At 41.1% G+C, this 25,932-nt stretch overlaps 3 protein-coding genes across 4 annotated transcripts; 1 reads left to right on the forward strand and 2 right to left on the reverse strand.

The window, feature by feature from the left end:
- Positions 1–409: 409 nt before the first annotated feature.
- Positions 410–6,822, reverse strand: msh4 (mutS homolog 4). Its single transcript, XM_054613850.1, has 20 exons — positions 6,477–6,822; positions 6,112–6,285; positions 5,864–6,027; positions 5,623–5,733; positions 5,316–5,431; positions 5,060–5,233; positions 4,794–4,966; positions 4,636–4,703; positions 4,400–4,474; positions 4,193–4,257; positions 3,936–4,105; positions 3,702–3,838; positions 3,475–3,578; positions 2,827–2,951; positions 1,952–2,152; positions 1,734–1,852; positions 1,491–1,619; positions 1,101–1,275; positions 929–1,017; positions 410–644 (listed from the first exon to the last, which is right to left on the reverse strand). The coding sequence occupies exons 1-20, from the start codon at positions 6,622–6,624 to the stop codon at positions 447–449; spliced, it is 2,715 nt and encodes a 904-aa protein (XP_054469825.1). The 5' UTR covers positions 6,625–6,822; the 3' UTR covers positions 410–446.
- Positions 6,823–8,224: 1,402 nt separating this feature from the next.
- On the forward strand, positions 8,225–9,631 carry vcpkmt (valosin containing protein lysine (K) methyltransferase). The gene is made up of 5 exons (XM_054613851.1): positions 8,225–8,511; positions 8,689–8,802; positions 8,916–8,988; positions 9,130–9,249; positions 9,377–9,631. The coding sequence occupies exons 1-5, from the start codon at positions 8,255–8,257 to the stop codon at positions 9,479–9,481; spliced, it is 669 nt and encodes a 222-aa protein (XP_054469826.1). The 5' UTR covers positions 8,225–8,254; the 3' UTR covers positions 9,482–9,631.
- Positions 9,632–17,595: 7,964 nt separating this feature from the next.
- On the reverse strand, positions 17,596–20,194 carry arf6b (ADP-ribosylation factor 6b). 2 transcript variants are annotated; one of them, XM_054613890.1, is made up of 2 exons: positions 20,037–20,194; positions 17,596–19,786 (listed from the first exon to the last, which is right to left on the reverse strand). In XM_054613890.1, the coding sequence occupies exon 2, from the start codon at positions 19,191–19,193 to the stop codon at positions 18,666–18,668; it is 528 nt and encodes a 175-aa protein (XP_054469865.1). In that variant the 5' UTR covers positions 19,194–19,786; positions 20,037–20,194; the 3' UTR covers positions 17,596–18,665. The 2 variants fall into 2 exon arrangements, with proteins under 2 accessions (XP_054469865.1, XP_054469866.1); XM_054613891.1 differs by lacking the exon at positions 20,037–20,194 and adding an exon at positions 19,884–20,026.
- Between the last annotated feature and the right edge of the window lie 5,738 nt (positions 20,195–25,932).

Raw genomic sequence — 25,932 nt, forward strand, 5'->3', positions numbered from 1 at the left:
CTATATCTGTGGCATCTTGTGACCTAACCACACTTACATTGTTTTAGTTAGTAAAGGTATAAGGACAGTGTTTCTTTAGGGATGTTTTAATCAACATTTTCCAAATTAACTTGTGGTGTAATAATGATATTATTGTCAAAAAAGAAACACATGAGTAGTAATTTGCCTCTGCACTATACTTTTGCTCTGGCTTATGCTTTGAGATGCTTGCTTAAGAAAGGAGATGCACTTATGACTTCTGGTGACTAGTAGTTCTCTTGAATACCTATGTTGAATACACTTCCTGTAAGTCGCTTTGGATAAAAGCGTCTGCTAAATGACTGTAATGTAATGTAATGTAACATGAACACTGGAATTCAAAGAAATCAATTTATTATATTATATGTTAATCTGAACACACTATGCCCAGTAATGGTACTCAGACTTTAATTTTGTAACTCAATCAATCATTCCTCTTCTGTGTCAATGGACGCTGGCTGCCCTGCTGCCAGCAGCTCAGCCTCATACTGCTTCTTCAGGCCCTTCAGATACATACGCAAGCTGTCACGGTCCAGTCTGGAGTTCCTGGCAGTCTGCAGGAGGCGGGTGGCCAGCTTGTACACAGCTCTCTGCCTCTGTGTTCCTGGATCATTGTAATGTTTGGCCTGGAGCAATAAACAAACCACACCATGGTTATTGTCTCTTAACTACGCCCTTCTCTGATATGAAGCAGGATTATATATCGAGCACAAACAAATATTTGTGCTACCTGTCACTGTACAGCATTTGACTCTCTCAAGGTCAAATATGTAAATTAATGCTTGTTTTATGTGTGGCATGCCATAAAAGCACAGGCTAAAATATACTGTAAATAAAAGGCATATAGAACAGGTTATGGTACCAAGGGTGGTAGGACAAAGAGGCAATAGCTGATCTTAAGGAATCATACCAAAAGCTGCTGGCTAACTTTGGAGGCAATCATCTTTGCCTCTTGGATTATATCTGAGGGAAGTGCCGTCATTTCTGCTGCTCTCAGACCTAGAAGAGCAAAAAACAAGCTCTGTAACCTTTTTCATGACCAGTTTCAACAGGATTGTAGTTAGATTTCACTGGTTCTGTACCATAGTGTCTTTCTTCAGAACATCCTCGATTCAGCAAGTATGTATACACCACGCTCTCTGCACCAGTGTCACCACTACGTGTGTGCTGAACCTCCAAGTGCTGGTTCTCCGCGTTGGGATACAGAGACTCTAGTTGGCACAGCTCAAGAAAGTGTGTGGCGAACAGGGTGAACGCCTGCAAACATTCAGGAGACAGCACACACCTTAAAAAAACTGAAAATACGAGCTACTCCTGTATTGACTTTACTACCTTGCTGTTGACCTAAGAGGTGTACCAAAATCAACAATAAGTTCAACGACTCATATAGAGATTGGGAATGTTATTTGACTATTTGTTATATGTCAGTGCAGGGCTGTATAAGTTGATACTGTATAAGTTGATACTCTTACCTTGAGGCTGAGGAGAAACTCACAAACTGAGTGACAAATGCCGATGCCCTCCTCAGCACTGGTACCCCGCCCCAACTCATCTATGATGATCAGGGATCGGTCACTTACATTGTGGATTATGTAAGAGATCTTTGGGGAGTAGATATGAAGTAAATTATAATTTTGTAATTCAGTTCCTTCATATATGTAATTAAAGAACGTCAGCAGCCCTAATGCTAAGAAGACACAAACACACAAACATACCTCCTTCATTTCCAACATGAAGGTGGAAGAATTAGTTTCAAAATCATCATCCACACCTATTCTGGTGAAAATCTGGTCAGCAACACGAAAAGAGGCATACTCAGCAGGGACAAAAGAGCCTGGAATAATAATGTAAGGGCGTTACTCCAAAATCAAGCCAAGCACATGCCAAGCTTTGCACTCCAAATTCACGAGAGGCTGAAAGGTTTCCTGCTGACCTATCTGAGCCATGATCTGACACAACGCCACCTGTTTGAGGTAGGTGGATTTGCCGCTCATGTTGGGTCCAGTGATGATGACAAAGTTGCTGCCCTCGGAGATGTAGCTATTGTTCGATACGGGCTGCTGTCCAACCATCCGCTCCAGAATGGGGTGACGACCCTGCTTGATGGCCAGCGTGTCTGTGAATTCTGGGCGCACTGGCAGACACAGCAGGATAAAAAGCGATGATCAAAAATGCATCGATTTGTTGGTATTTTGTTTACATAATAAATCATCTTTCATGCGTTTCCATGGAATGACCAAAATGCATTAAAATACAGCTTAAATGTAGTATTTGGCAATGAGTTGGTATTTGGCAATTTTGTTGTAAAAATAATTATTAGGTATATGATTTCATCTCTATATTTAAATTCTTAATTGCTAGTTGTTGAACTGAAAAGTGTGTCACAATATAATGAAAGCTTATTTCTGACAGAGGGGTGTGCAGTTGTTACAGCCAGCTAGCTCCTCCCTGCAAATACATCACATCAGTGCACACTTATGTAACAAGGGTAATCTGAGTACAAGCTGGCTGGGATAGAGGGGGGCATGCAGTCAGCACATAGAGATATGCTTTCAGACAGCTGAAGGCCAGCGCTCACCACCCACGTGGCTGATCGGGCTGGTGTTGCCCACGACCCGCAAAAAAAAAAAAAAATGAAGACGGCAGAAGTGCCAGCTCAGAGGAGTAGTTTCTGGCTGTCGTGTGTGACGTTGGCTGGGTGCTGCCTTGTGTGCACACAGTCCTCCCTCAGACAACATATGGGTATCCTTCTTCAAGGTTAATTTGACAGTTAACCGGACTTGGATATCGACAGTTAGTCATAGTTACCATAGTCTGAGATGGTGCATGCGTTGGCCAGTGACAGCAACATGTCCAGCATGGATACGGCATCCGAGAGCTTGTAAAGGCAGTGAATATGCTCATGGATTGTGCTGAGCAGCTGACATATCACCCTGTATGGAGACAAGTTAGATGCTAAAGGGGCATTTCACAGGAGGAAAATGAGCTAACAAATAGCACCCTCTGGTGGACAAGAATTAGAATAAATTGAGGAAACAAATCTGTTAAGATACAAACTTGCTTGGATAGAGAAAATTAGAAACTTGCAGGGCCCCCATTTAATGTATGAGTTAACTAATTGGTTGTTTAGGTTTTTGTCGGCTAAGAAATGATTCTTGTGTCCTTTTATCTAGGGATTGTCAGTCATCTCTGGCATCAAAACTATATTTAAAGATGGTCTTTTCTGCATAGTGATATTCCTCGGTGGAATGGAAAATGTGCTAGAGAAACAATCAGACATATTAAATCAACTAATTGCTCAAGGAAATGTTATATTTACCTAGCTAAGAAGCTCTTTAGTATAGGGAAGCCCTTGTACAAAAACAATTTTTCTTTCAATATTCAGAGTAGTGCAAATCAGTGCCTACAATACATTACTGTGCATGTTTGTCAGTGATAGGATCATGATCTACTTACACATAGGACATGTGAAAGATCTCCCTCAGGGCCTCATCACAGCGGTCATTCATCTTCATCAGGTCTGCAATGGTGAATCCATAGTTGTTCTTGTGCTTTGTTACCTGTGGTGGCATATGTTTTATGAGTTCATTAGTTTCATTTAACTTTGTTTTCCTTCCCAGATGATGCATTCATTTTAGTTTGTTCTGAGTTTGTCTATTAGCCCTGCCTCTAGTGGACTATACCTTGATAAACTCAGGGGGGAGTTTCCCTTCAGGTAAGACCACTCCTTCGAGCTTCATTTGAATGAAGAAACCTCGAGCTGTGCTGTAGCTGGTACGCATTGGCAAACCATATTTCTCCCCCATCTGGTTCACTAGCCCTGTGCAACACAATGCCATTCATTAAGCTTGGATGTATAAATAACATATACAAACATCGTAAACCAAAGATATTAAATGAACGGCCAGTCTAAACACCTGCAATGTCGTCCACTATCTCAGTGTAAGCTCTGCGTGCAATGTCGAGGAACTCGTTGATGTTGGGGCGGACCGCATAACACTTCTGGGTGCGCATGTTCAGGCTCCCCTTCATGTAGGTAGTGTCCTCATTAACCACTGTCTTGATCTGCTCTAAGATCATGTCAAACCTGAGGCGGACACAAACATGGCAGAGGAAGTCTGTAGACTGCACATGATAGTAAATCTATATCTACCTTAGGCACAAGGCTTGGTACCTGTTGTCTTCCAATGAGGTGCTGTATGCCTTGAGCAGAGCTGTATTGCAATTCTTCAACACCATCTGCTCATAAAGTGCAAGGTTTAAAAGACTTGCAATTCACATTATAACAAAATAACAGCTAGTACAAGGCTTTTGGTGGGGTAAAAAGTGTTTTTTCATCCTATCCATGGTTAAAGGATGATGTTGAGCTAAATTCACATACCCTTAACCGTGGCACCAGGTCCAGTGTGTGTTTCAGTTGAATGACGTGTGTAATTTTTGCTTCAGCAACCTGAACCTGTAAAAACAAAGCAAACGTAATTAAAAGTGCATGAAAAGAAATACCTTGTGTCTTTAAGCATTTAAAAACATACACACATGAATTCACTTCAGGGCAAGACATTCCACTGCAATGATATCATCTTGTGCAACTGTGAGTACTGAAAGTACGGTACGTACTGTTTCCTGCTTCGGGATTTGGACAAGAACAGAGAGCAGCTGGTCAATGTCAAGGAAATGAGCTATGGCTAAGGAGTGCAAAAGAATAAATAGTCAAATACTGTGTTATGCTCCCATCTCCAGCATTAACTTTATTAAATGTCTGATTCATTCCTGACCATTCTTCAGGCCAAAGAAGAGCTCCTCATCCTGCAGCAGCTCTTGTATGGTGTCCAGGCGTATGTTGATGGTGTCCACATCAACAAGAGGCTCCAGAATATTGGAGCGCAACCTTCTCGCACCACCAGGTGTTTTGGTGTGGTTAAGTACCCCTAAAAGAGTATGCTCGCTCCTGTAGAGACAAACAGACTGAACACTTACTGTACATGATTATACAAACACTACACATACAAAGGATGATGTTGTCACACTCTTGCCCCCTTACTTGTGGTCTCTATTATTGACAACCAGCTCCAGGTTAGCAGCAGATGTAGAGTCAACCATTGCCGTCTGTTCACTCCCTTTAAAGCTCACTTTGAGAGACTTGCCAGCATAGACGGAGTTCTGGATGAATTCTAAATATTTCAGCAAAGCAGCAGCTGCTGCTAGGCAATAATACCTGAACAAATCATGACATTTGTAATAAAAGATTTGTGTTACAGTATATCTATTTGTATACATTATTGTACTCAGTGGCGTACTTAGCTTGCACTTCCATGAGGACGGTGCCAAATTCTGGAGCACACAGCTGCTGAATGTACTCCAGTCCTTTCCTCTCATTAAAATACTTCCTTTGGATAGCAGTGAAAGCTACTCCCTGAAAAAAACCATAATATTATGCTAATTACAGTACATTAGCATTTAACTAAAACACATGTCAATAGGTGGGATGCCCCATACACAGTTCACAGTAGTATAAACCAGGAGGGAGTGAGCGAATGAGAGTAAGTAAGTATTTGTTTCAATGAATTGTGGGTTTTGCTTATTATTCCTAAACTAGATCAGTACCGGGAAGTTCTCTGTGATGAGGCTGAACAGCTTCGTCCCTTTCCCCTTCTCACTGGCTGTGTCTGGCATAAGTATTTCGAGCGGCACCAAGATGTGAATCTTGGTTATGACCTTCAGAAGAGTAAAATATGAATGAGACAGGAGTTTCCTCTATTTCAGAGTCTCTGCTGAGTGTAGCCATGATTAACAGCCAATCAAGCATGTAGGTTGTACTGTAGTTTTGTGACCATGAATTGGTTACCTTGGCATACGTCCCAGTGTCTGCAAACTGCGAGAGTACAAGCTCTGGACATTTCAAATTGAGACTAGCCATGCCAATCTCTCCCCTAGCCAAACCGCGCCCTTCAACCACTGCCACAATCACAGAGGCACCAGAGGTCGTGGTCACAGAGGAGCAACTTGTTGCTGCACAAAACACAGGAATCAGAATTAGAAAACACAGCTTCAGCCATCTTGATACGTTTCGAAGAAGATGTGTGGCTGAAGTACCGGTGGGATCAGTCAATGGTGTGCGTGCTGGGTGTGTGCCAGTGACCCCGGCACACCCCGGTGTCCTCCTGGGTTTAGGTGTTCCTCCACGGCTGCGGAGGGAGGAGCTGTCCGAGGTGGATGCAAGGAGGGATGGATCTATCCGGCCTAACCTGAAGCTGTTATGGATCTGACCTATGGAGAGACAAAACATGAGGAGAGGGTGTCATATTATTAGTACTGTGCCTCAAATTGCAAATGTGGCCCTATTGTTATTCTATGGTCCACTATTAAACACTTTAATAATGTCCTTATCATAATGTACTGTCCCTTATCTAATTGTGTTAAAGTACTATCTTAAACTCCTTTGGCATCCCTAACATCACCTGAGGCCATTGGGGGCAGTGATGGGCCATGACAGGAGCTAGAACTGCCTTCCTCTAAACTCTGGTGGGATGAGCCGGAGGAGGCAGACGCGGGCCCGTACGAGGTGGTTTCATGGAGTCTGCTTCTGTCCGTTGAGGAAACCCCCATGTCGGTCCACACCCCGAGGTGTCCCCTACCTCCTCTGTGCTGCTGCCAAACATGTTCAGACCCCCGCAAAGAAACAGTTATATTACCCAGCTAATGAAGACATGTGTGAGTGGTAATGTTGAATGTTAATGAGACCCACAGCTAGCTTTGACTGTTAGCTACCGGGCTCTGCTAGCTACGCGCGCAATGATGTCAGAGGTTGACCCTTGACCTCAAATGTTCCTCACACAGGAATGCAGTGTTATTGCTCAAAGCCACAATAACTACATTTTATTTACCAAATAATAATATATATTTACCAAATATAATATAATAACTAATGTTTTATATACCAAATTTATTTACCAAATATTGGAGATAAAAAATAATACAGTAAAAGAAAAGGAAAGATATTAAGAGGAAACAATGGCTGTGATATTCAGAGTAGACTATGGTGTCTATGGGATAATGAGCTTATACACATTATAAAAAGAAGATCTCATATTAGTAGTAACATGATAGTCTTGTTTTATTTATTTAGTTGTTTTTACCAGGTTTGAATTTGTTTAGGTCTTGGGAACCTTCTGAAACAGCAAAGTTTTGATTGAAATTTTAAAGATCTTTTAAACTTATTTACATCTGTAACTGAAAATGAAACGAAAGCACCCTAATTTGAACAAATGCCAATAAGAGGCCCATAGGCAGTGAAATGGAGATGGTCTTGATGAGAACAGTATACTAAGGGAACTGAATTATCTAGAGTATAGCTTGGATAACTTATAGTTTGGATAGTTTTTAGTTTGGATGATTGATTTAGTTACCTTTGGATGATGTAGGAGTTGGAAACATAATGCAACAATTTTCTGAGTATAGATTTTAAAGCAACCATCAAACCAGCAACAAAACCGTATCACACAATCCAATGTTACACCGAAATACCCTATAGGAAGATTTGTTCATCATTAGTTTTCCAATAGACCATGGTGTTATAAAACAGGCTGGGTCACAAAGGCAACAGCTATCCAAAAGGTTAAGCAAATCATGACTTGGCAAGAAGAGGAACTAAAACGAGTGAAGGAAGGAAAGAGGAAGCAGCTAATAATACGTATATATACATAAAATAACAATATATACATGGCCTGAGGAGTGTTAGCTATCAAAATAGCTATCTTAAGCAAACCATCACCATTGCAGCCTGTGGCAGACTTTGAGGTCAAGACCACAACTGTATTTTGTATATTTATATATATATATTTATATTTATTTATGTATATTTATTTATATTATATTATATTATTTATTATATATTTTTATATTTATATTTATTTATGTATATTTATTTGTGTAAGTGCCTGACACACCCATGGACTGTATTTAGGACATATCTTATGTAGTCTCTATCAATTAGAAAAAGAGTTGTATCACTTTATATCTCAAAACAGTTGACAGTGCTGCTGAAGGGCTGCCATCACTTTTATTAGAATGATGAGTACCACAGACAGTATTTTACAAAATGAATAGTTGCATTTTGCTAACAATTTGTTCTTGTGAAAATAAGTTTTCTGCCTTTGTGTTTCTTCTTGTTCTTAACTCTTTTATTCTGGAAAAATCAAACCGGAAGTCCTCTCATGCGTTCCTGCCGAGGGCCAACATGGCGGCGGACGCAGATGAGGCTGATTACTTTGTGAGGGAAATAGAGAAAAACGACGGGTGCACCCTGAAAGTGAAGCAGTGCTACTTGGGGGACGTTGGCTGCGTGGTTTGGGATGCAGCCATCGTTCTGGCGAAATATTTAGAGACCAAACTATTTTATGACCCGTCCTCTGGAGTGAACGTCTGGGCTGGAAAGAGTGTGGTGGAGTTGGGAGCTGGGACAGGAGTTGTGGGTCTGATGGCAGCAACACTGGGGTGAGATGACTGCCTAGTGTGTGTTACTCTGTCCTTAAAGTATTGATGTATATGTTCAGCCTTGACATAATTTCATTGATTAAAAACCATAGACTGTATATAAGAAAGATTTAAACTAATAACATGCAAAAGGACAAGAGGGCAGTTGTTTTCATTGCTGTGTACTACATCCCACAGAGCTCTGGTTACTGTGACAGACCTGGAGGACTTGCAGACCCTGCTAAGAGTAAACATCCAGGAAAACCAGGCACTCATCAGTGGTGGATCAGTAACTGCCAAGGTATTGAAATGGTTTGTACTTATGTTCTGTTTTTTGGATTACATTCATGTATCCAAGCCACATGTTCAACACTTTGCGAGACATGTCCAAATGCTGACTGTTTGATTTATTCTCTTTTTAAAAGGGGTGAAGATGTGTCTGACTTCCAGCCTCCCCCTCATTATGTCCTTATGGCAGATTGCATCTATTATGAGCAGGTAACTAAAAAGAGTTTTCTACTTTTTAATCTAAATTTGAACCAAATGTGCACTGTATCACCATCATTGTAATTCAAAGTTAAACTTGAGGGTCAATGCTGTTTTTGTCTTTGTATTCACAATCATTTCATTTCCACACAGTCTATTGTTCCACTGGTGGAGAGCTTGAAGCTGCTCTCTGGACCAGAGACCTGCATCATTTGCTGCTATGAGCAGCGCACAGAAGGTGTCAACCCAAAAGTGGAACAGCAGTTTTTTGAGGTGAGAGCCTAACTGCCTGTTCCATACTAATAATACGTTAAATAGATACTAAGAAGTTGAGATTTATGGCCTCTTCCCTCAGTAAGTATGTGTTTTTGTTGTTGTTGTTGTTGTTGTTATCTTTTAGTTGCTGCAACAAAACTTCAACTGTGAGGAGATCCCTTCAGACAAACAAGACCCAGAGTTTAGTTGTCCTGACATCCACATCCTGCACATCCGGAGAAAAGACTGACGGGCCCCCTAATCAATGTATCTTCATGTCTGCACTCTTGAACAGTTTTGTGTATGTAAAAATAGGCTCTTATATATGACTTTGCTGATATAGTAATAGGATTAAAACAATACTGAAAATTGCAACAATTTTAAAATATATATTTTTCATTTACTATTAAACAAAGTTTAAATAATATCAGTTTCGTTGTTTTGTGTAATTGTAGGGATGCGAAGGTAGATGGCAGACATGTGCAAGCACAGACATGACAGAAAGAGCTTATCTTTAAAGCGAGAGGGGTTCACGAATAGGCCAGGAAGGGACTGAACCATGTTTTCATTCATTTGTATGTTTGAGGTTGAGGATTAGTCTTGCAAATGTCTGTGATCTTTAGTCATTTAATTCAAAACACAGTTAAAGTCCAGAGTTTAAAGCACACTTAACTGCAGGAAACTACAAACACAAGACTTACTGTGCTTTTGCTCGTGAGCACTGCCTTTTTCTGCTGTGTATGATTAAATAAACATTGTTGCAGGTAATAACATTAGTATATTACGCACGGTCACATGTAAGATTGAAATTGTTGACCTTACCCTAGAAAGGAGCAGCTACTGACAGCCATATTGCTGTAAGAGTGCTTTTCACTGTAACTTAAAGGATTTCTTCTAATTGTGAATGAGGTATGTAAATTCAGAAATTGCCCATTTGGAGCACTAGGGGGCAATGGTCCCAAAAAAAGTGTGTAAATGTTTCCTCTGTGCAAAAAGGTATTATTAGAGTATTAAGCAAAGCTGGTTATCTCGCAACTAAATGTTAATTTAAGTTGCGATGACTTTGTTGTTACATTATTAGAATGTATCACATTGAGAGAGATAAGAAACAAATCATGACTACATTTCTCAATCCAAAGTTTATGTTTATGTAGTTAACCCAGCCTTTTTTACTACTGAGGTCAACATTGTGTATGCTAGCTCATATGAGCCCTCCATGCAAAGGGGAATTCCACCCAAAGCCCCAGATTAGATGGAAGATTATGGCTCTTTTTCAAGCATAAACCATGAAGTACGCCCGTACTCCCACAGGCATGCAGGGGCCCCTCACAGCCTTTCATGCTGCTCTCTGTTTACACAGTGGGGCTCTAGTGTAATGAGCAGGGTGGCCTCCAACGTTCAGACCAAATAAAAATGCTAATGTTGATGTTGACAGGGTGGGGTTAACACTGAAGGTCCCATTAAATAGTTAAATCACATTATAGAAGAATGCAGTGGGAGCAAAGTTGATTATGCATTAATAAGATGCTCCTCATGCTCATCCTAAATTTCTTCTCTATGCGAATCCAGAGGGACAAAGCTAAGCTTGCCTGAAATGTTCTTCTACTTTATGGCAGAAACATCTGTGATGGCATACTGCCTCTTTTTTTTTTTTTTAGGAATTTAATGATTAGATTTTTAATTTTAACAGAAACAAGCAACTCTTCATAAGCGCTAATTAATGCCAAATCATCGTTTAAATACAACATGAACTGTTGGCACATTTGATAAAACACGTAATTGAACCAATACAACCCTTCCTGTCCAAACTAATAGAGTCATTATTCCAACTGTGATCGAAAATGTTTAAATGTATTTATGATTTGGTGAGGTTGAATATCATAGTTTAACAATCCGACCCCCTGATAGGTCTTGGTTGATGATATGGCCATTCACAAGAGGAGTAGTGAGATTAATGTTTTCTTTTTTTACAGTTACTTAAATTACTACATCGGATCATTTACAATAATCTCTCCCTGTGGCCCTTCTCTGAACTCTTACGTCTGCCTGGGGCAGCTGGACTGTTACAATCCGAGTCAGCCTACTACTGAGGTCTCCTTTGGCTGTGACCAGGATGTGTTCAGCTAATTAATTTGACTCACAGCTGGTAATAAGTCCATGTCCCCATGTGTGGCGAGGACGGGACCCAGAGGGGTTATTGGAAGATTAAACTGGTAGAGGCGAGCTCCACTATTCTGTGTCAACATTTCATCCTCTCGCCACACACAGCTCCCTCAGTCAGTTCATTTAGAATCTGTTCTCCAGTCTCTTTGGTGTTCTCTCCCCCTTAAATGTTAACCCAAAATAATTTATATAATGTAGTTACTGTCTTCTTGCGGTTGGCTAATGAGGCTAGCACTACAGGGAATCGGGGAGGCTCGGAGTAAATGAGGACGGCCCACAGTGAAGCAGTGGTGTCTCTAATCTGTTATCATATACACCTAACAGTTGATTCCAGTGACCGTAAAAATTCATTACTGAACATGTGGCGTACATGCTGCATGCACCAAGACAGAATGGGGGCATTTTCTACCAACAGATGGTGCTATTAGTAGAAATAACTCTTACCTGTGTGGAAAAACCTGCAGTAAGAACAACCCAGTTCAAGTCCTCATAAATAGGCCACATTGTGCACTGCTTTAACACAGGAAACTTATTGATTATAGCATGGTGATGAAATTCGTTGCGGCTGTTTGGTCTTTCTGTGTGCAATTAGTCTTACTTTCATTCGATTCATGTACAATTCAAACCCCAGGCCAGTCTGCACTTTCTACACACAAAACATAGTGAAAAACATCTGCATGGACTCCGTAATGTGCACGTATCCCCCCCTTGGTTCTTTGAAAACAAGAAAACATGAGGGTGCAGTGCAGCTCCCCTCCAAACCAGATGGGTGGAGGAGAGCCTTGCTCCATGCAGCCTGTGTGGTGCGCACCACTCTGCCGCATCACAGCCAAGTGACACAGAAGATCCTTTGTGTCACCATCATCACGCCGCCTGGAGCCAAGAGACACTGCTCCAGAAAGGAAGACTCATTTTCTCGCTATTAGGGAGTGGCTCAAGAATAGACATCAAACTGGGCTGATTAAAAATAGAGGAAGCTGCATAAATGTGTGACTCCTCTGATCATGCAAAGGTTTCCAACCCTCCACCTCCTCTTACCACACACACAGATCACCTTTTTCTCTTTATGCTTCACGTAATGCTTCACTTTGTGCTCCAGAAAGAGACAACAGGCCAGAGCTCCTTTCCAAAAGAGAGCATGTGATCAGTGTCTCTGATAATGAGATGCCACAATGCTAATAATCTCTGACGCTCTTGTTTCATGGATTTAAAAGCATGAGGCGATGTGGTGCCAGTGAAGCAAATCCCACCAGGACAACAAGCTTATAGAAACACAATGCTGACTTAACCCCCCTCACACCCACCTCCACCAACACCCCCTGCAGGGGAACAGGAGGAGGGAGGGGGTGCTGTTAAGACAGCTGTGCTGCAGTTGAGAGGGGGACACAAATCCAGATCTGTGAGAAAATAGTGCACACTTGCCCCCTTCCTCCATAACTGTAAATACAGCCATATTAGCACTACAACACACCAGTGCTTATCAGTCCATATCGAAACTAAAAAGAGCTGAACACAAACTTGTATAACTCCCGTTAGTCTTTGTAGGCAGTGTTAGGTTATAATAAACACTACGTATAATATTAGTGTTATAGGTTGAGTGTGGCTCCAACGTGGTATCAGTAAAAGTGGAGTAGTGTATTGATTCCTTGCTTGAAATACCACCGGTTTTGCGGAGACTTGACTGCCTGTGACTGCTGTCCCTACGGCATTCTAGTGCAATGATGTATTTGTCATCATTAGAATGTGTGGCGGCCCAGCACCAAGGGGAGAACTGCAGAAGGGTGGGTGCAGCATGTGTGTGTGTGTGTGTGTGTGTGTGTGTGTGTGTGTGTGTGTGTGTGTGTGTGTGTGTGTGTGTGTGTGTGTGTGTGTGTGTGTGTGTGTGTGTGTGTGTGTGTGTGTGTGTGTGTGTGTGTGAGTGTGTGTGTAGCCTATCCCTAAACCATTAGCTCTCAGTAGTCTGAATCAGGACTGTGTGTGTGATTAGCAGCGCCTGACTAGCCTGAGATCTGAGATTTCTTCCCAAGCCCAGACTGTTGTCTAATCCAGGCGTAGTGAGACTCTAAACACTGACTCCTCAGTAATTAACAGGGATTGTGTCATATATACATATGTAGTCAGTCATGGAGCGTGACAGTGTGGTGGCAAGCTGCTGAATGAGGCCTGAGTTCGGTCAGTCAGTGTGTGCTGGCTGTGAATGAATACATGTGGCTGGTGGATGCAGCAGCTGAGTGAATGACTCCTCTCTATGTTACTGTTTCTGTGCGTGCTGAGGAGGTTTTGTAAATCCAAATTACAGATGGCACATGGCAAAGGTCAGTTCATGCTCTGCGTACTGTATGAAGAAGAAGAATTTCAAAAGCATCCAATAGATTTCATGTTGCTTCAGAAACAGACGCACTGAGGTTTTCATTCCTCGCAGCCAAGCGACGCAGGAGACCTCAAGCTGCAGCACCATCTATAATGTCTGCCCCCCCCTTTCAAGATACATAGCACTGCTTACATCTCAAGGGCAAGATTGTTAACACTCAGCTATGATCCTCTTTACTCTCTGTGTGTTACAGCTGGGAAAACACAGCATATGAGTCCAAAGACAAACTGGTTCCCACTCACACAGCTGTGTCAAACATCCTGGAATTCTCAAGAGGAACTATGTGGACAATTTTCAAAGTTTTCACATAATGTAATATAAATAGAAGCCCTGAGGCTTAACATATGTAATGGAACTTAGATTGGATGGTTTTTAAAGTGGAAAAACAATATGATTATATGTCATTGCTATACAAACAAAACTGTATGGTTAGTGGCTTAAATGATGTAGTTAATGCTTGTACTTCATTTATCCATTAAAAACTAATTGGTTCTGTCGTGTGGACCCCTAGCTCTTGATACTAATTTTATGGTTCTCTGAATTTGTAATTTCACCACAGCAAGTAACCTTCAGTTACAGATATGAATGGAATGTATTTTGGACCAATGCCCAGAGTGCACCTTTTACTTACAGTCACACACATTTTCAACCTCATTTATCGGGCCTATCCCACAGCATAGCCCACATTTAAACCATAAGACTTTTTTAGATTGTTTCTGAGTAAAACCTGCACCGACACACCTGCATTCAAAACAAACTCAAGTCACACCTACAACATAAACGGCAAAGAGAGCGTCTGTGTAAAGGCAACCAGGGGGGTTTGCATGCAGCGTGGCATTCAAGAGAGCTAACCTCAGCAGGAAACCTGAAACAACTTTCAGCCACTTCCGGACTTGTTTTACACCGAGCTCCGCGTGAGTTCATTATTCAACAGCTCACTCAAAGAGGCTACCGAAGGTTCAGAGAACTTAACCCACAGACAGAGGGAGAGAAGTTTAAAACCAAAAAGTTTTTTTTTTATACTGTCCTTGAGGATAAGCAGCCACTGAACCAAGCTGTGTGAGCTGTGGTTTAGAGTAGGTGTTCCCTCCTACCATTTTGAAGATAAATAAACCACTTTAATGACGGTGTTGGCCAATGTGCACAAGAATATCTGTCACTGCAGGCATCTCAAATCTTACAGTTATTATCCAGCTGGGTGTGGCTGTTGAACTGTAGGCCAATGTTAAGCCACGATGACTTTATTCACAACCCTGAGTCAGAAAAGGAGTATTACATTAGTAGTACCTGTGCAAATGTTACCCTGCAGCTGGTGTTATGAGGAAGTGAAGACAAACCACACCCCTGAAAACCACAAAACAGAATTCAGGCTGGGTTTGTAGGCATATCAGGCATGTAGCTGTAATACCACTCACCATTGTTATTCCTGAGCTGTTTTAAATCTTGACCAATGACAGTGGAAACTGTCATTACGTCAAAGGGAAAAAAAGGTACGTTCCAATATTGCAGAACTATGCTCACAGGGAGAAGGGTCTCTTTCAATTTCTCCCCACTCTTCCTCTTTCTATGTAGAATAGAGGAACTGACGGGAAACTTGCAACACAGTCAGCCTCGTACATTATAATACAAAAAAAAAAACCAAGCCACACTGGCAGAGATCTCATCAGGTCATCGTCATAGGAACTTCACAAACAGGCGTTTTGGCCGCCTGAGAAAAGAAATCTGTGGTATACATTCTTGTACGAACCAGTGGATATATTAAAGTAATTTACCTTTTTACTTTTTGAATGATGCCACCAGTGAGTTATGAGTGTGAAAAAAGCAGTTCCCATTAGTGAGATGCTAAATGAACCTGTTGCGGTGCTGTAGTGAACACAATTATATTCAAACCCACCTTTGAAAAAGCTGATCAATCGAAGACGTCATTAAGCAAGAGGAATGACGCCTATTATACCAAGCACCTATTACTGAGCTTTCCTCCATGACCTTTCCCTCAGAAAGTGTCAGGAATTCCAGCCGAGCACAGAGGGAGTTGACATTAGGGCCAGGAGGTCTCATCTTTACAGAGGAGAGGTCATAAAACATCGCTTATAGTCTCTGTTCTTGCCCCTGGGGCCCCAGTGTTACCAATAAAGCTGTGAGGATCATATGGTTGTAATGAAGTGGTGGCAACCAAAGCGACCATTACAGCCCAATTAAACTGCCATCAGCATCTAATGGACGTTCTTGAGCAAGACCTTACAGAAGGCAAGTATTTACATATACCCTAGGAAGCTTTGATATTTTGAAGACTTGCAGTTTTCGTTGCTGATCATTACGATTTTAGACCTCTTTTTCTGATGGGGGCATTTAAATCCCAGCAGCAGGAGTAGATCTGTCTGTCACCTGACCTGTGTGACGGAAGCTTCTGTGGTGCTAAAGCAAACATCCTGAGGCCTCTACAGCAACTTGCTAAGCACCAGATCCTCAACACAGCGAATCTGCCACCATGATTATACAGCCAGTTGCTCCTGGATGCAAACATATGTGGGATATACGAGTGTGCATCCTGTTCTTGTAAATGCAAAACAAAAAAATGCAAACTCTGTGCTTTTTAAGCAGCTTACATAGTGCCAGTTTTTATGAGGATGTGTAAAACACTGGAAACTGTACTCTTCAGTTTGCTGAGTGGAAAAAAATCCTAAAAATGGGTGGAATAATACTAATCTTCTGTAGCCCTAAACACAGTGGTCAGACCGTTTGTCAAAATTAATCCTGTCTTTGTCAGGAATGCAAACACACTTGTTAATCAGCTTTAATGGAAACCAAAACCTTCTTTCAATGTGTCTCAGTGCTATCTGTGTCAGAATTTACAAGTAAACATTTGAACTGGCAAATTCAACTTTTAAAGGAACATTTTATGAAAATACCTAAACTGAAGTGATTATTCAGCAGAAGCAAGAATCAAATGAGGTCAGCATTTTAGCAGAGTAGAAAAGGGGAGTGCTATAGACTCCACAGGAACTGGGCCTCATCTTCCTAACATGTTGGAAACACTAAAGATTGTACAGAGATCCCTCTCACTTTAGAGATTATATAAAAACATTATACACACATTATGCTCCTCAGTAAGTAGTAAGTGTGTAACAAATAGTTGTGAGTGGCTCCCATGTTTAAAAAGGTTCAATAAATGGTCTCATTAGCAACCGCCATCTATTCCTAAGTAACTCATAACTCAAGTGTTTATCCTATTTACATTTCCTTTTCACTTCTCAGCACCAGCTGTGCATTAGTCAACTTGAACAGATCATTCCCACTGAACAAACACAACAGAGTCGCTTTTTAATGCCAGTAACGACCAAAAGCAAACTCAGGAAGTTACAGCTGACAGCTCAGCATCAACTCAACTTTTCCTCGCAACCAACACGCAACATTCAAAAAGAATTCACGATTCAGCTGTATATCTCTGCTGCCCGGCCAACTCTCATGCAAACTATCATGTGGCTCTGTTGTTGCTCTAAAAAGACCAGCAGTTGGACTTCCTGTTTTGTACATTTTCCCCCCATTCACTGGCAAGGGAACTGAGGCCAACCACTTAGTCTGAGGGTGGACATAAACCCTTTATGAAGAATCTGCCCAATAGCACTGAAACCCAAGAGAAATTTAACAATACAGACTTTTACTGTGAGCATTCTTGAAGCTTTCCCATAGTTTTTTTTAATAGCTGTTCATATATTAAACTACTTACAAGTAGCTTAGACAAACTTTTGGCAGTCTTAAGGTTTGATTACTCACAGGCCTAGTTACTCTAACTGCCTTTAATCTTTGAAAAAACAAACAAACAGACATAACAGATTTAAAATCACTTTTTTAATAAGACATTACAATGACATTGCTCTGTACATGGTTCCCCCAGTCAAAATAAGAGTAAGAGCTGCACCACAGTGTGTCTTCAACATTTCACCAGTATACAGCTCCCTCTGACTGCACGACAGATGGACTCTGATGTAGGGTTACTGTACTTTCGTACTCATGCTACAGATATAGGCTATCATATAATGTCCCAATACTGAGACTAATCAACTGTGGTATCAGATTGAGAGAGCTCAGAGCTGAATAACATTCCTTTGGAAAGATTGAGTCAACTTACTACATGTTACCCAAAATCAAAATGCATCCCAACAAGCATGTTTAAGAGTTACTGGAGGCCTATTGGTTGAATATTCAGCACAATTGGGTATCGAGACATGACACGGAAGGTCAATCAGTAAACTATATAGCCCGCAGAGTGGGATTGGGAGGGGCATCAAAACATGTGTCAAGTAGTTTTGTTTCTCAGATGTCAAGACTAATGACAATGAAATGTAAGCAGGTGATTTATTTTTTTGTTTCTCCCTTTGCAGCAGTAAATACCATTAAGCAATACTTTTCATCGCAGTACTGTGTCCATACAGATGTCAAAGTCCTTCAAGTATACTGTGACATTAAAGATCTCACCTCAGAAGAAAAGAAAAAAGATCCAAGTTCAATGCAACAGAGACCGAAGAACCTTGAATAAAGTTTTTAAAGTCCCAAGAATGAAGACAAAAGCTTCAGCTTCATTGGAAGAAAAAAAAAAATCATACAAACAGGGCAAAGAATAGGCAAAGGCAGTGATCTCTCTGGCTTAAAATTAGGACCAATTAATTCAATATTCATCAAGCAAAGCCCAAGCTAATGAATGTGATACAGGCCTGCTACAGAGTACAAGCGAACCATAAGCCAGCAGACCCAGTTTAAGATAAATTAGTCGTGGGGTAAACGTAGTATTAAAAATAAATGGGAGATAATCAACTTCCTCTTAACCATACTCATTTCGAGAAGTTATTTGTTACTTGCAATGGTATTATAGTTTTGACCTAAAACAGTCAGCACTCAATCATTAAGATTTGTAATTCGAGGTTAGCCATGTCAAGCCCTCATACAGTCCATCACCTGTGGTCGCACAGGAGGGCTGAACATACCAATTCCTATCTCTGATGCGGGTCAAGCCGAGCTTCTCCTGGATCTCGTGTGGCTTCATGGCATCCGGGAGGTCTTGCTTATTGGCGAATATCAAGATGATGGCATCCCTCATCTCCCGGTCGTTGATGATGCGGTGGAGCTCCTGCCTCGCCTCGTCGATGCGATCCCTGTCCGCGCAATCCACCACGAATATTAACCCCTGGGTGCCGGTGTAGTAGTGTCGCCACAGGGGGCGAATCTTATCTTGCCCCCCCACATCCCAGACGTTGAACTTGACATTTTTGTAGGTGACAGTCTCCACGTTGAAGCCGACTGTGGGGATTGTGGTGACAGACTGTCCCAGTTTCAGTTTGTAAAGGATTGTTGTCTTTCCAGCTGCATCCAGTCCCAGCATTAATATTCTCATCTCCTTGTTGCCGAATATCTTGGACAGCACTTTCCCCATGTTGAACTCTTGTGCATACACACCTCGATCCTAACCAGAAAGAAAAGTCTGCTCTATGTTGGGGTGATTTACTCTCTTACAGCTTCAGTTTATGGGCTCACTTCTGAAAACATGACTCAGTGAAGACCATAGGGGGGGGGTGAACAAAAAAAAAAAAAAAAAGTCAAAAATAGACACTCATGTTTAACCTAACAAACAGTACTTACAGGAGCTTGACTTGACACTGTGCCTCCAGTGAAGTGTATGTTTAAAGTAGCACAATGCTCACAGGCCCTGAACACAACATGGCACGGTTACACTAGCTGTGGCTGGACATGCATTGTGTCACATCAACACAGAGACAGGACAGTGGGTTCAAACGCGTGTGGACAAGGCCCCGGGAAGGCCGCGGTGCTTGTGGTTCCTCCTGGTGTCCGGTCCTCCTCATCGGCTGCGCCCTTGTTCTCTTCACCGCTCCCGGCGGAGAAAAAGCAGCTTTCGGCGGCTTTAGTCCACACAGCGTGGCGCCGGGTAACCTCACCCTGCTGCCGGCGTCTTCAGAGGATGACTCAGCAACACGTGTATCCACTCACACAACTCCACTTCTTATCCCCCTGGAGAAAAAGAGATTTAAAGAGGAGGGTCAGACATGCCAAATTAGCAAAGCTATCGCTCATGGCTGCTAAAGGAGAGAGAGGCTAGCAGGCTAACCTTAGCTAGCCCGCTAGCTCGATGCTAACAGGCAGATAACGGGGGCTGAGCGGGCTCTCGTTGCGTTACATCCGGATACAACACACGTGAGACACGGACTGGATGTTGGACTCGCATGTGTGTGAGTTGAAGGTTGAAATATGGTGACTTTACCTCCTATCTCCCCCCTCCTGGCTCGATAAATACACCCGGCTCTCGTCGTTCTCCTCTCGGCGGAGCTGGTCGCAGCGCTGCTACACCGGAAAGGTGTGGAGCTGCGTTCAGCGCCACTTCCTCCCGTCGGCGTGCTGCTGCTGCTGCCTCTGTCTGGAGAGCCCACCAGTCCTACCACACACAATGAACAACCCCAAATACCATGAAATACAAATAAATAACCTTATTTGTATGTTTGTATGTACATAGTTATTGTTGTGGGTTTATTTTTAAATTGTTCTGGATTCTTTTTGGTGTATTTAAAGTGAACACATTATGTTTAGAATAACATTTTGTTTGCGTTATGATATTTTGAATATGGCATTGGTAATGTTATAAACATATCTTATGTTGTCATCCGATTAGAGTGAATCTCTGTGCATGTAAAGGGTAAGAGCACTCCCTTGTGGTGGTCACAGGTGTTATACATTCACTCCCAAATTCAGTCCCATGAGCAAATCATTTGATTGTTTAGTCTGTTTTGACAGTCCCCTGTGTGTCAATATGGTGTTTTTGTTAAATTTATACTAAACAAACCATTGCCAAACCAATCCTCCCTAAAGCCAAACTGGTGTTTTCTATTGGTAAAGTACTTTCTATTGGTAAAGTACTGCTACAGCGTCTGCTAAATGACTGTAATGTAAATGTAATGTAATACATGCCACATTTAGTTATTAACTGACATTGATCATCTTCATACATACAGTACCAGTCAAAAGTGTGTTCACACCTTCTCATTCAACTACTTTGAAGAATCTTAAATATAAAACATATTCTAGTTTGTTGAGCATTTGTTTGTTTACCACATAATTCCATATGTGTTCCTTCATAGTTTGGATGTCTTCAATATTAATCTACAATGTAGAAAAAAATAAAAAAAAGAAAGAAAGAAAAACCATTGAATGAGAAGGTGTGTCCAAACTTTTGACTGGTACTGTATGTATTTCAACTGTTTTTTATTTGCTTTAGCATAGACAGTGATCAGATAGAGGAAGGCACATGAGTATTGTAAATTTCCCTGCTGCGGGACTAATAAAGGATTATCTTATCTTATTTTATCTTATGCAGAGACAAAGAGAAACAAACTGCTGAGTCAGTCAGACTGGCACAGGGGATGTTTGATCTTCTGTATTCATCATTTACATTTTCTAACCTGTTTAAACAATCCTAACCACAATTGCCACATTGTGTATAACTATGACTTTAATTTTAACCAACATTTTAAATAATTTTCACATAATAATCATCTTTTCAATTGATATAATTTGAATACTGGTAATAGACTGGCAAAACAATATAATAATATAATGGGAAAACAACATTTAAATACAATACAATCATTGGAACCAAGTGTGAGGTGGATGTAGCCTGTCTAACTTCTTCTTGCGCCTTACTCTGAATAAATATCCTCGGGCACCCACAAACTGCAGCTGACTGACATAACACTTACTTATAAACTCTCACATATATTTAGACTTTTTAAAATCTTAACAACACTGTATTGTATTGCCCTGCATATTGCACTACATGTTGGTACCTTGTTTTGTTTTTTGTACCTGTTATGTATCTGGTTTTGTCTGAATTGTTTCCTTCTTTCACTTTGAATGATGCATCATTCATTCTTTTGTTTTGCACTGGAGACGAGAAGAAACACAATTTTGTTCCTGCTGTACTGCACTGTATAAAGAGTAATGACAATACACGCAAAGACGATGTCGGACTCCGTAGTATTCTCTGGCCCTCTCCCTAATCTGGTCAATGATGAGATGTATAGCCGCATGTCATCATTCCGCCGCTGGCTGTCGAGGTGGTGTCCTGCAAACAATGTGGGCTTCGTAGACAATTGGCATACTTTCTGGGGAAAACCTGGTCTGATTAGGAGAGACGGCATTCATCCTACTTTGGATGGAGCGGATCTCATCTCTAGAAATCTGACCCAGTTCATTAGTGGACCTAATCCATGACCCAGAGTTCAGACCAGGAAGCAGAAGCAGAGTCGCAGTCTTTCACACCTCTCTGCGCTTCCTTTGGAGCAGTTACCCACCCATTTACCCACCCAAAACCCTATAGAGACTGTGTCTGCCCCACGGCCACTTCAATTATTTAAAGTCAACAGAAGAGGAGTTATACAAAATAACTTAATAAAAGTTAAGGCAACAGTGCATCAAAACAGGACAGTTAAATGTGGACTCTTAAATATTAGATCTCTGTCATCTAAGGGTGTACTTGTAAATGATTTAATATCAGATAATCATATTGATTTATTTTGTCTTACTGAAACCTGGCTGTGTCATGAAGAGTACGTTAGCCTTAATGAATCAACTCCTCCAAGTTATATTAATACTCATATTCCTCGAGGCACAGGCCGAGGAGGTGGAGTAGCAGCTATCTTTGACTCAAGCCTATTAATAAACCCTAAACCTAAATTAAATTACAACTCATTTGAAAGCCTTGTTCTTAGTCTTTCAAACCTGAGCGGGAAAGCATTAAAGTCAATTTTATTTGTTATAGTGTATCGTGCACCAGGTGCGTATTCTGAATTCCTATCTGAATTCTCAGAGTTTTTATCTAGTTTAGTCCTTAAGACAGATAAAGTTATTATTGTAGGGGATTTTAATATTCATGTGGATGTGTATAATGATAGCCTTAGTACTGCGTTTGGTTCATTACTAGATTCTATTGGCTTCTGTCAGTGTGTACATAAACCGACTCACTGTTTTAACCATACCCTCGACCTTGTTCTGGTTTATGGTATTGAAGTAGAAAATGTAATTGTCTCTCAACAGAACTCTCTTTTATCGGACCATTTTCTAATAACCTTTGAATTTGTTCTACCAGAGTGTACGCCATTAGGCAAAAGTTTCTACACTAGATGTCTATCTGATAATGCTGTAGCTAAATTTAAAGAAGCGATTTCTTCAGGGTTTTATTCAGTACCATTGCTCAATATAACAGAGGACTCCTACGCTAGCTTTAGTCCGTCTCAGATTGACCATCTTGTTGATAGTGCTGCATGCTCACTGCGAATGACACTGGACTCTATAGCTCCTCTAAAAAAGAAGCTAATAAAAGAAAGGAGGTTTGCTCCATGGTATAATCTTCAAACCCGCGATTTAAAGCAAATATCGCGAAAACTTGAAAGGATATGGCGTTCCACCAATGTGGATGAAGCGCGGTTAGTCTGGCGAGACAGTCTTAAAATATATAAGAAGGCACTCCGTAATGCTAGAGCAGCCTATTATTCAGCATTAATAGAGAAAAATAAGAACAACCCTAGGGTTCTCTTCAGCACTGTAGCCAGGCTGACAGAGAGTCACAGCTCTGTTGAGCCGTGTATTCCTATAAACCTCAGTAGTAGTGACTTCATGAACTTCTTTAATGATAAGATTCTAACTATTAGAGAAAAAATTTATAATCTACTGCCCTCAACCAGTACCGATCGATCCACAGCTGTAGAACCTGAAATATATTTAGATGGCTTTTCTCCCATCGACCTTCAACAATTGACTTTAACTATTTCTAAGTCTAAACCTTCCACCTGTCTCTTAGACCCGATTCCGACTAGGCTGCTTAAGGAAGTTTTACCTTTAATTAGCAACTCCTTATTAGAAATTATCAATCTGTCTTTACTAACGGGCCATGTACCACAGGCCTTCAAACTAGCTGTAATTAAACCTCTTCTTAAGAAACCTACTCTAGATCCAGAGGTGTTGGCTAACTATAGACCTATATCTAACCTTCCGTTCCTCTCTAAGATCCTTGAGAAAGCAGTAGCAAATCAGCTCTGTGACTTTATGCATAACAATAGTTTATTTGAGGATTTTCAGTCAGGATTTAGAGTGAATCATAGCACAGAGACGGCACTGGTGAAAATTACCAATGACCTTCTAATAGCTTCAGACAAAGGACTTGTCTCTGTACTTGTATTGCTAGACCTTAGTGCTGCATTTGATACCATTGATCACCAAATCCTATTACAGAGATTGGAGCATCTAATAGGCATTAAAGGAATCGCACTTAGCTGGTTTAAGTCGTATTTATCAGACCGATCTCAGTTTGTATATGTAAACAATGAAAGCTCGATGAAAACCAGGGTTAGTCACGGAGTTCCACAGGGGTCTGTTCTTGGACCTATTTTATTTACCTTATATATGCTTCCCTTGGGGAATATTATCAGAAAACACTCAGTAAACTTTCATTGTTATGCAGATGATACCCAGTTATATCTATCAATTAAGCCAGACGAAACTAACCAGTTCTCTAAACTTCAAGCATGTCTTACGGACATAAAAACCTGGATGACCTGTAACTTTTTAATGTTAAACTCTGAAAAAACAGAAGTTATCCTACTAGGTCCAGATCACCTTCGAATTCAATTATCTAACGATATAGTTTCTCTAGATGGCATTGCTCTAGCATCCAGCACTACCGTTAAGAACCTTGGAGTTATCTTTGACCAGGATCTGTCTTTTAACTCTTATATAAAACAGATCTCAAGGACAGCCTTTTTTCATTTACGTAACATTGCGAAAATCAGGCAAATCCTGTCTCAAAGTGATGCAGAAAAACTAGTTCATGCATTTGTTACCTCTAGACTAGATTACTGTAACTCCTTATTATCAGGCTGCTCTAATAGGTCTCTTAGATCTTTACAGTTGATCCAGAATGCTGCAGCACGTGTTCTAACAAAAACTAAGAAAAGAGATCATATTACTCCAGTATTAGCTTCTCTGCACTGGCTCCCTGTTAAATCAAGAATAGAATTTAAAATTCTTTTACTTACCTACAAAGCTCTAACTGGTCAGGCACCGTCTTATCTTAAGGAACTTATAGTTCCATATTACCCAACTAGAGAGCTGCGCTCAATCAATGCAGGGTTACTTGTGGTTCCTAGAGTATATAAAAGTAGGATGGGAGCCAGAGCCTTCAGTTATCAGGCTCCTCTTCTGTGGAACCAGGTTCCAGTTTCAGTCCGGGGGCAGACACACTCACCACTTTCAAGAGCAGGCTTAAGACCTTCCTTTTTGATAGCGCTTATAGTTAGGGCTGGTTCAGGTTCGCCTTGGTCCAGCCCCTAGATATGCTGCTATATGCCTAGACAGCCGGGGACTACCTAGGATACGCTGAGCTCCTCTCTCCTCTTCTCTCCCTCCTTCTTTATGTATTAATCTCCTATTTATGCACATTACTGATTTTGCTTCTTCCCCGGAGTTCTTGTGCTTTCTCGCCTCGCAGGTTCCCAGGAATCGGGTTATATTTGGACTGTCATCGTGCCACCTACTGAGGCCCTGCTGACACCCACTACTACTACCACTATCATTATTAGTCACATTACTATTATTATTGCCTGTACTATTACGCTTATTGACTTACTTCTACCCTGGAGTCTTTGTGCTTTCTCGCTTCGCAGGCTTCTATAAATCGTGGCTGTACCTGGACCGTGGATGTGCATCCTGCTACGGCCCTGCTGACACCGACTGCTACCACCATTATTATTATTACTAGTCACATTACTATTACTATTACCTGTACCATTAAGCATTTTAGCTTTACTTCCACCCTGAAGCCCTTTTGCTTTCTCGTTCTGCAGGTTTCCATGAATCGTTGTGGTACCTGGACCGTAGTAGTGCCTCCTGCTGTGAGCCGACTGACACCCACTGCTACTTCGATTATTATTATTAGTCACATTACTATCCCTATTTTCATGGCTATAATTCTACTGTAATAATTGCTGCTGTTATTATAAGTAGTCTTATTATATGAATCATTTATGTCATATACATTGAATGTGTTGTATCTAAGAACTGTTATGCTGTTCATTCTGTACACATGACATCTATTGCATTCTGTCCATCCT

Source organism: Anoplopoma fimbria, chromosome 15 (genome assembly GCF_027596085.1).
Source record: "Anoplopoma fimbria isolate UVic2021 breed Golden Eagle Sablefish chromosome 15, Afim_UVic_2022, whole genome shotgun sequence".
Classification (NCBI taxonomy): Eukaryota; Metazoa; Chordata; class Actinopteri; order Perciformes; family Anoplopomatidae; genus Anoplopoma; species Anoplopoma fimbria.

Excerpts from the sequence above, each read along its gene's own strand:
- msh4 (XM_054613850.1), bottom strand. The coding sequence starts at position 6,624 with ATGGGGGTTTCCTCAACGGACAGAAGCAGACTCCATGAAACCACCTCG. Across the intron at positions 6,286-6,476 it reads ACTGCCCCCAATGGCCTCAG|GTCAGATCCATAACAGCTTC; the intron begins GTGATGTTAGGG and ends GTCTCTCCATAG. Across the intron at positions 1,620-1,733 it reads TCATGTTGGAAATGAAGGAG|ATCTCTTACATAATCCACAA; the intron begins GTATGTTTGTGT and ends TACTCCCCAAAG.
- vcpkmt (XM_054613851.1), top strand. The coding sequence starts at position 8,255 with ATGGCGGCGGACGCAGATGAGGCTGATTACTTTGTGAGGGAAATAGAG. Across the intron at positions 8,803-8,915 it reads ACTGCCAAGGTATTGAAATG|GGGTGAAGATGTGTCTGACT; the intron begins GTTTGTACTTAT and ends TCTTTTTAAAAG. Across the intron at positions 8,989-9,129 it reads ATTGCATCTATTATGAGCAG|TCTATTGTTCCACTGGTGGA; the intron begins GTAACTAAAAAG and ends ATTTCCACACAG.
- arf6b (XM_054613890.1), bottom strand. The coding sequence starts at position 19,193 with ATGGGGAAAGTGCTGTCCAAGATATTCGGCAACAAGGAGATGAGAATA.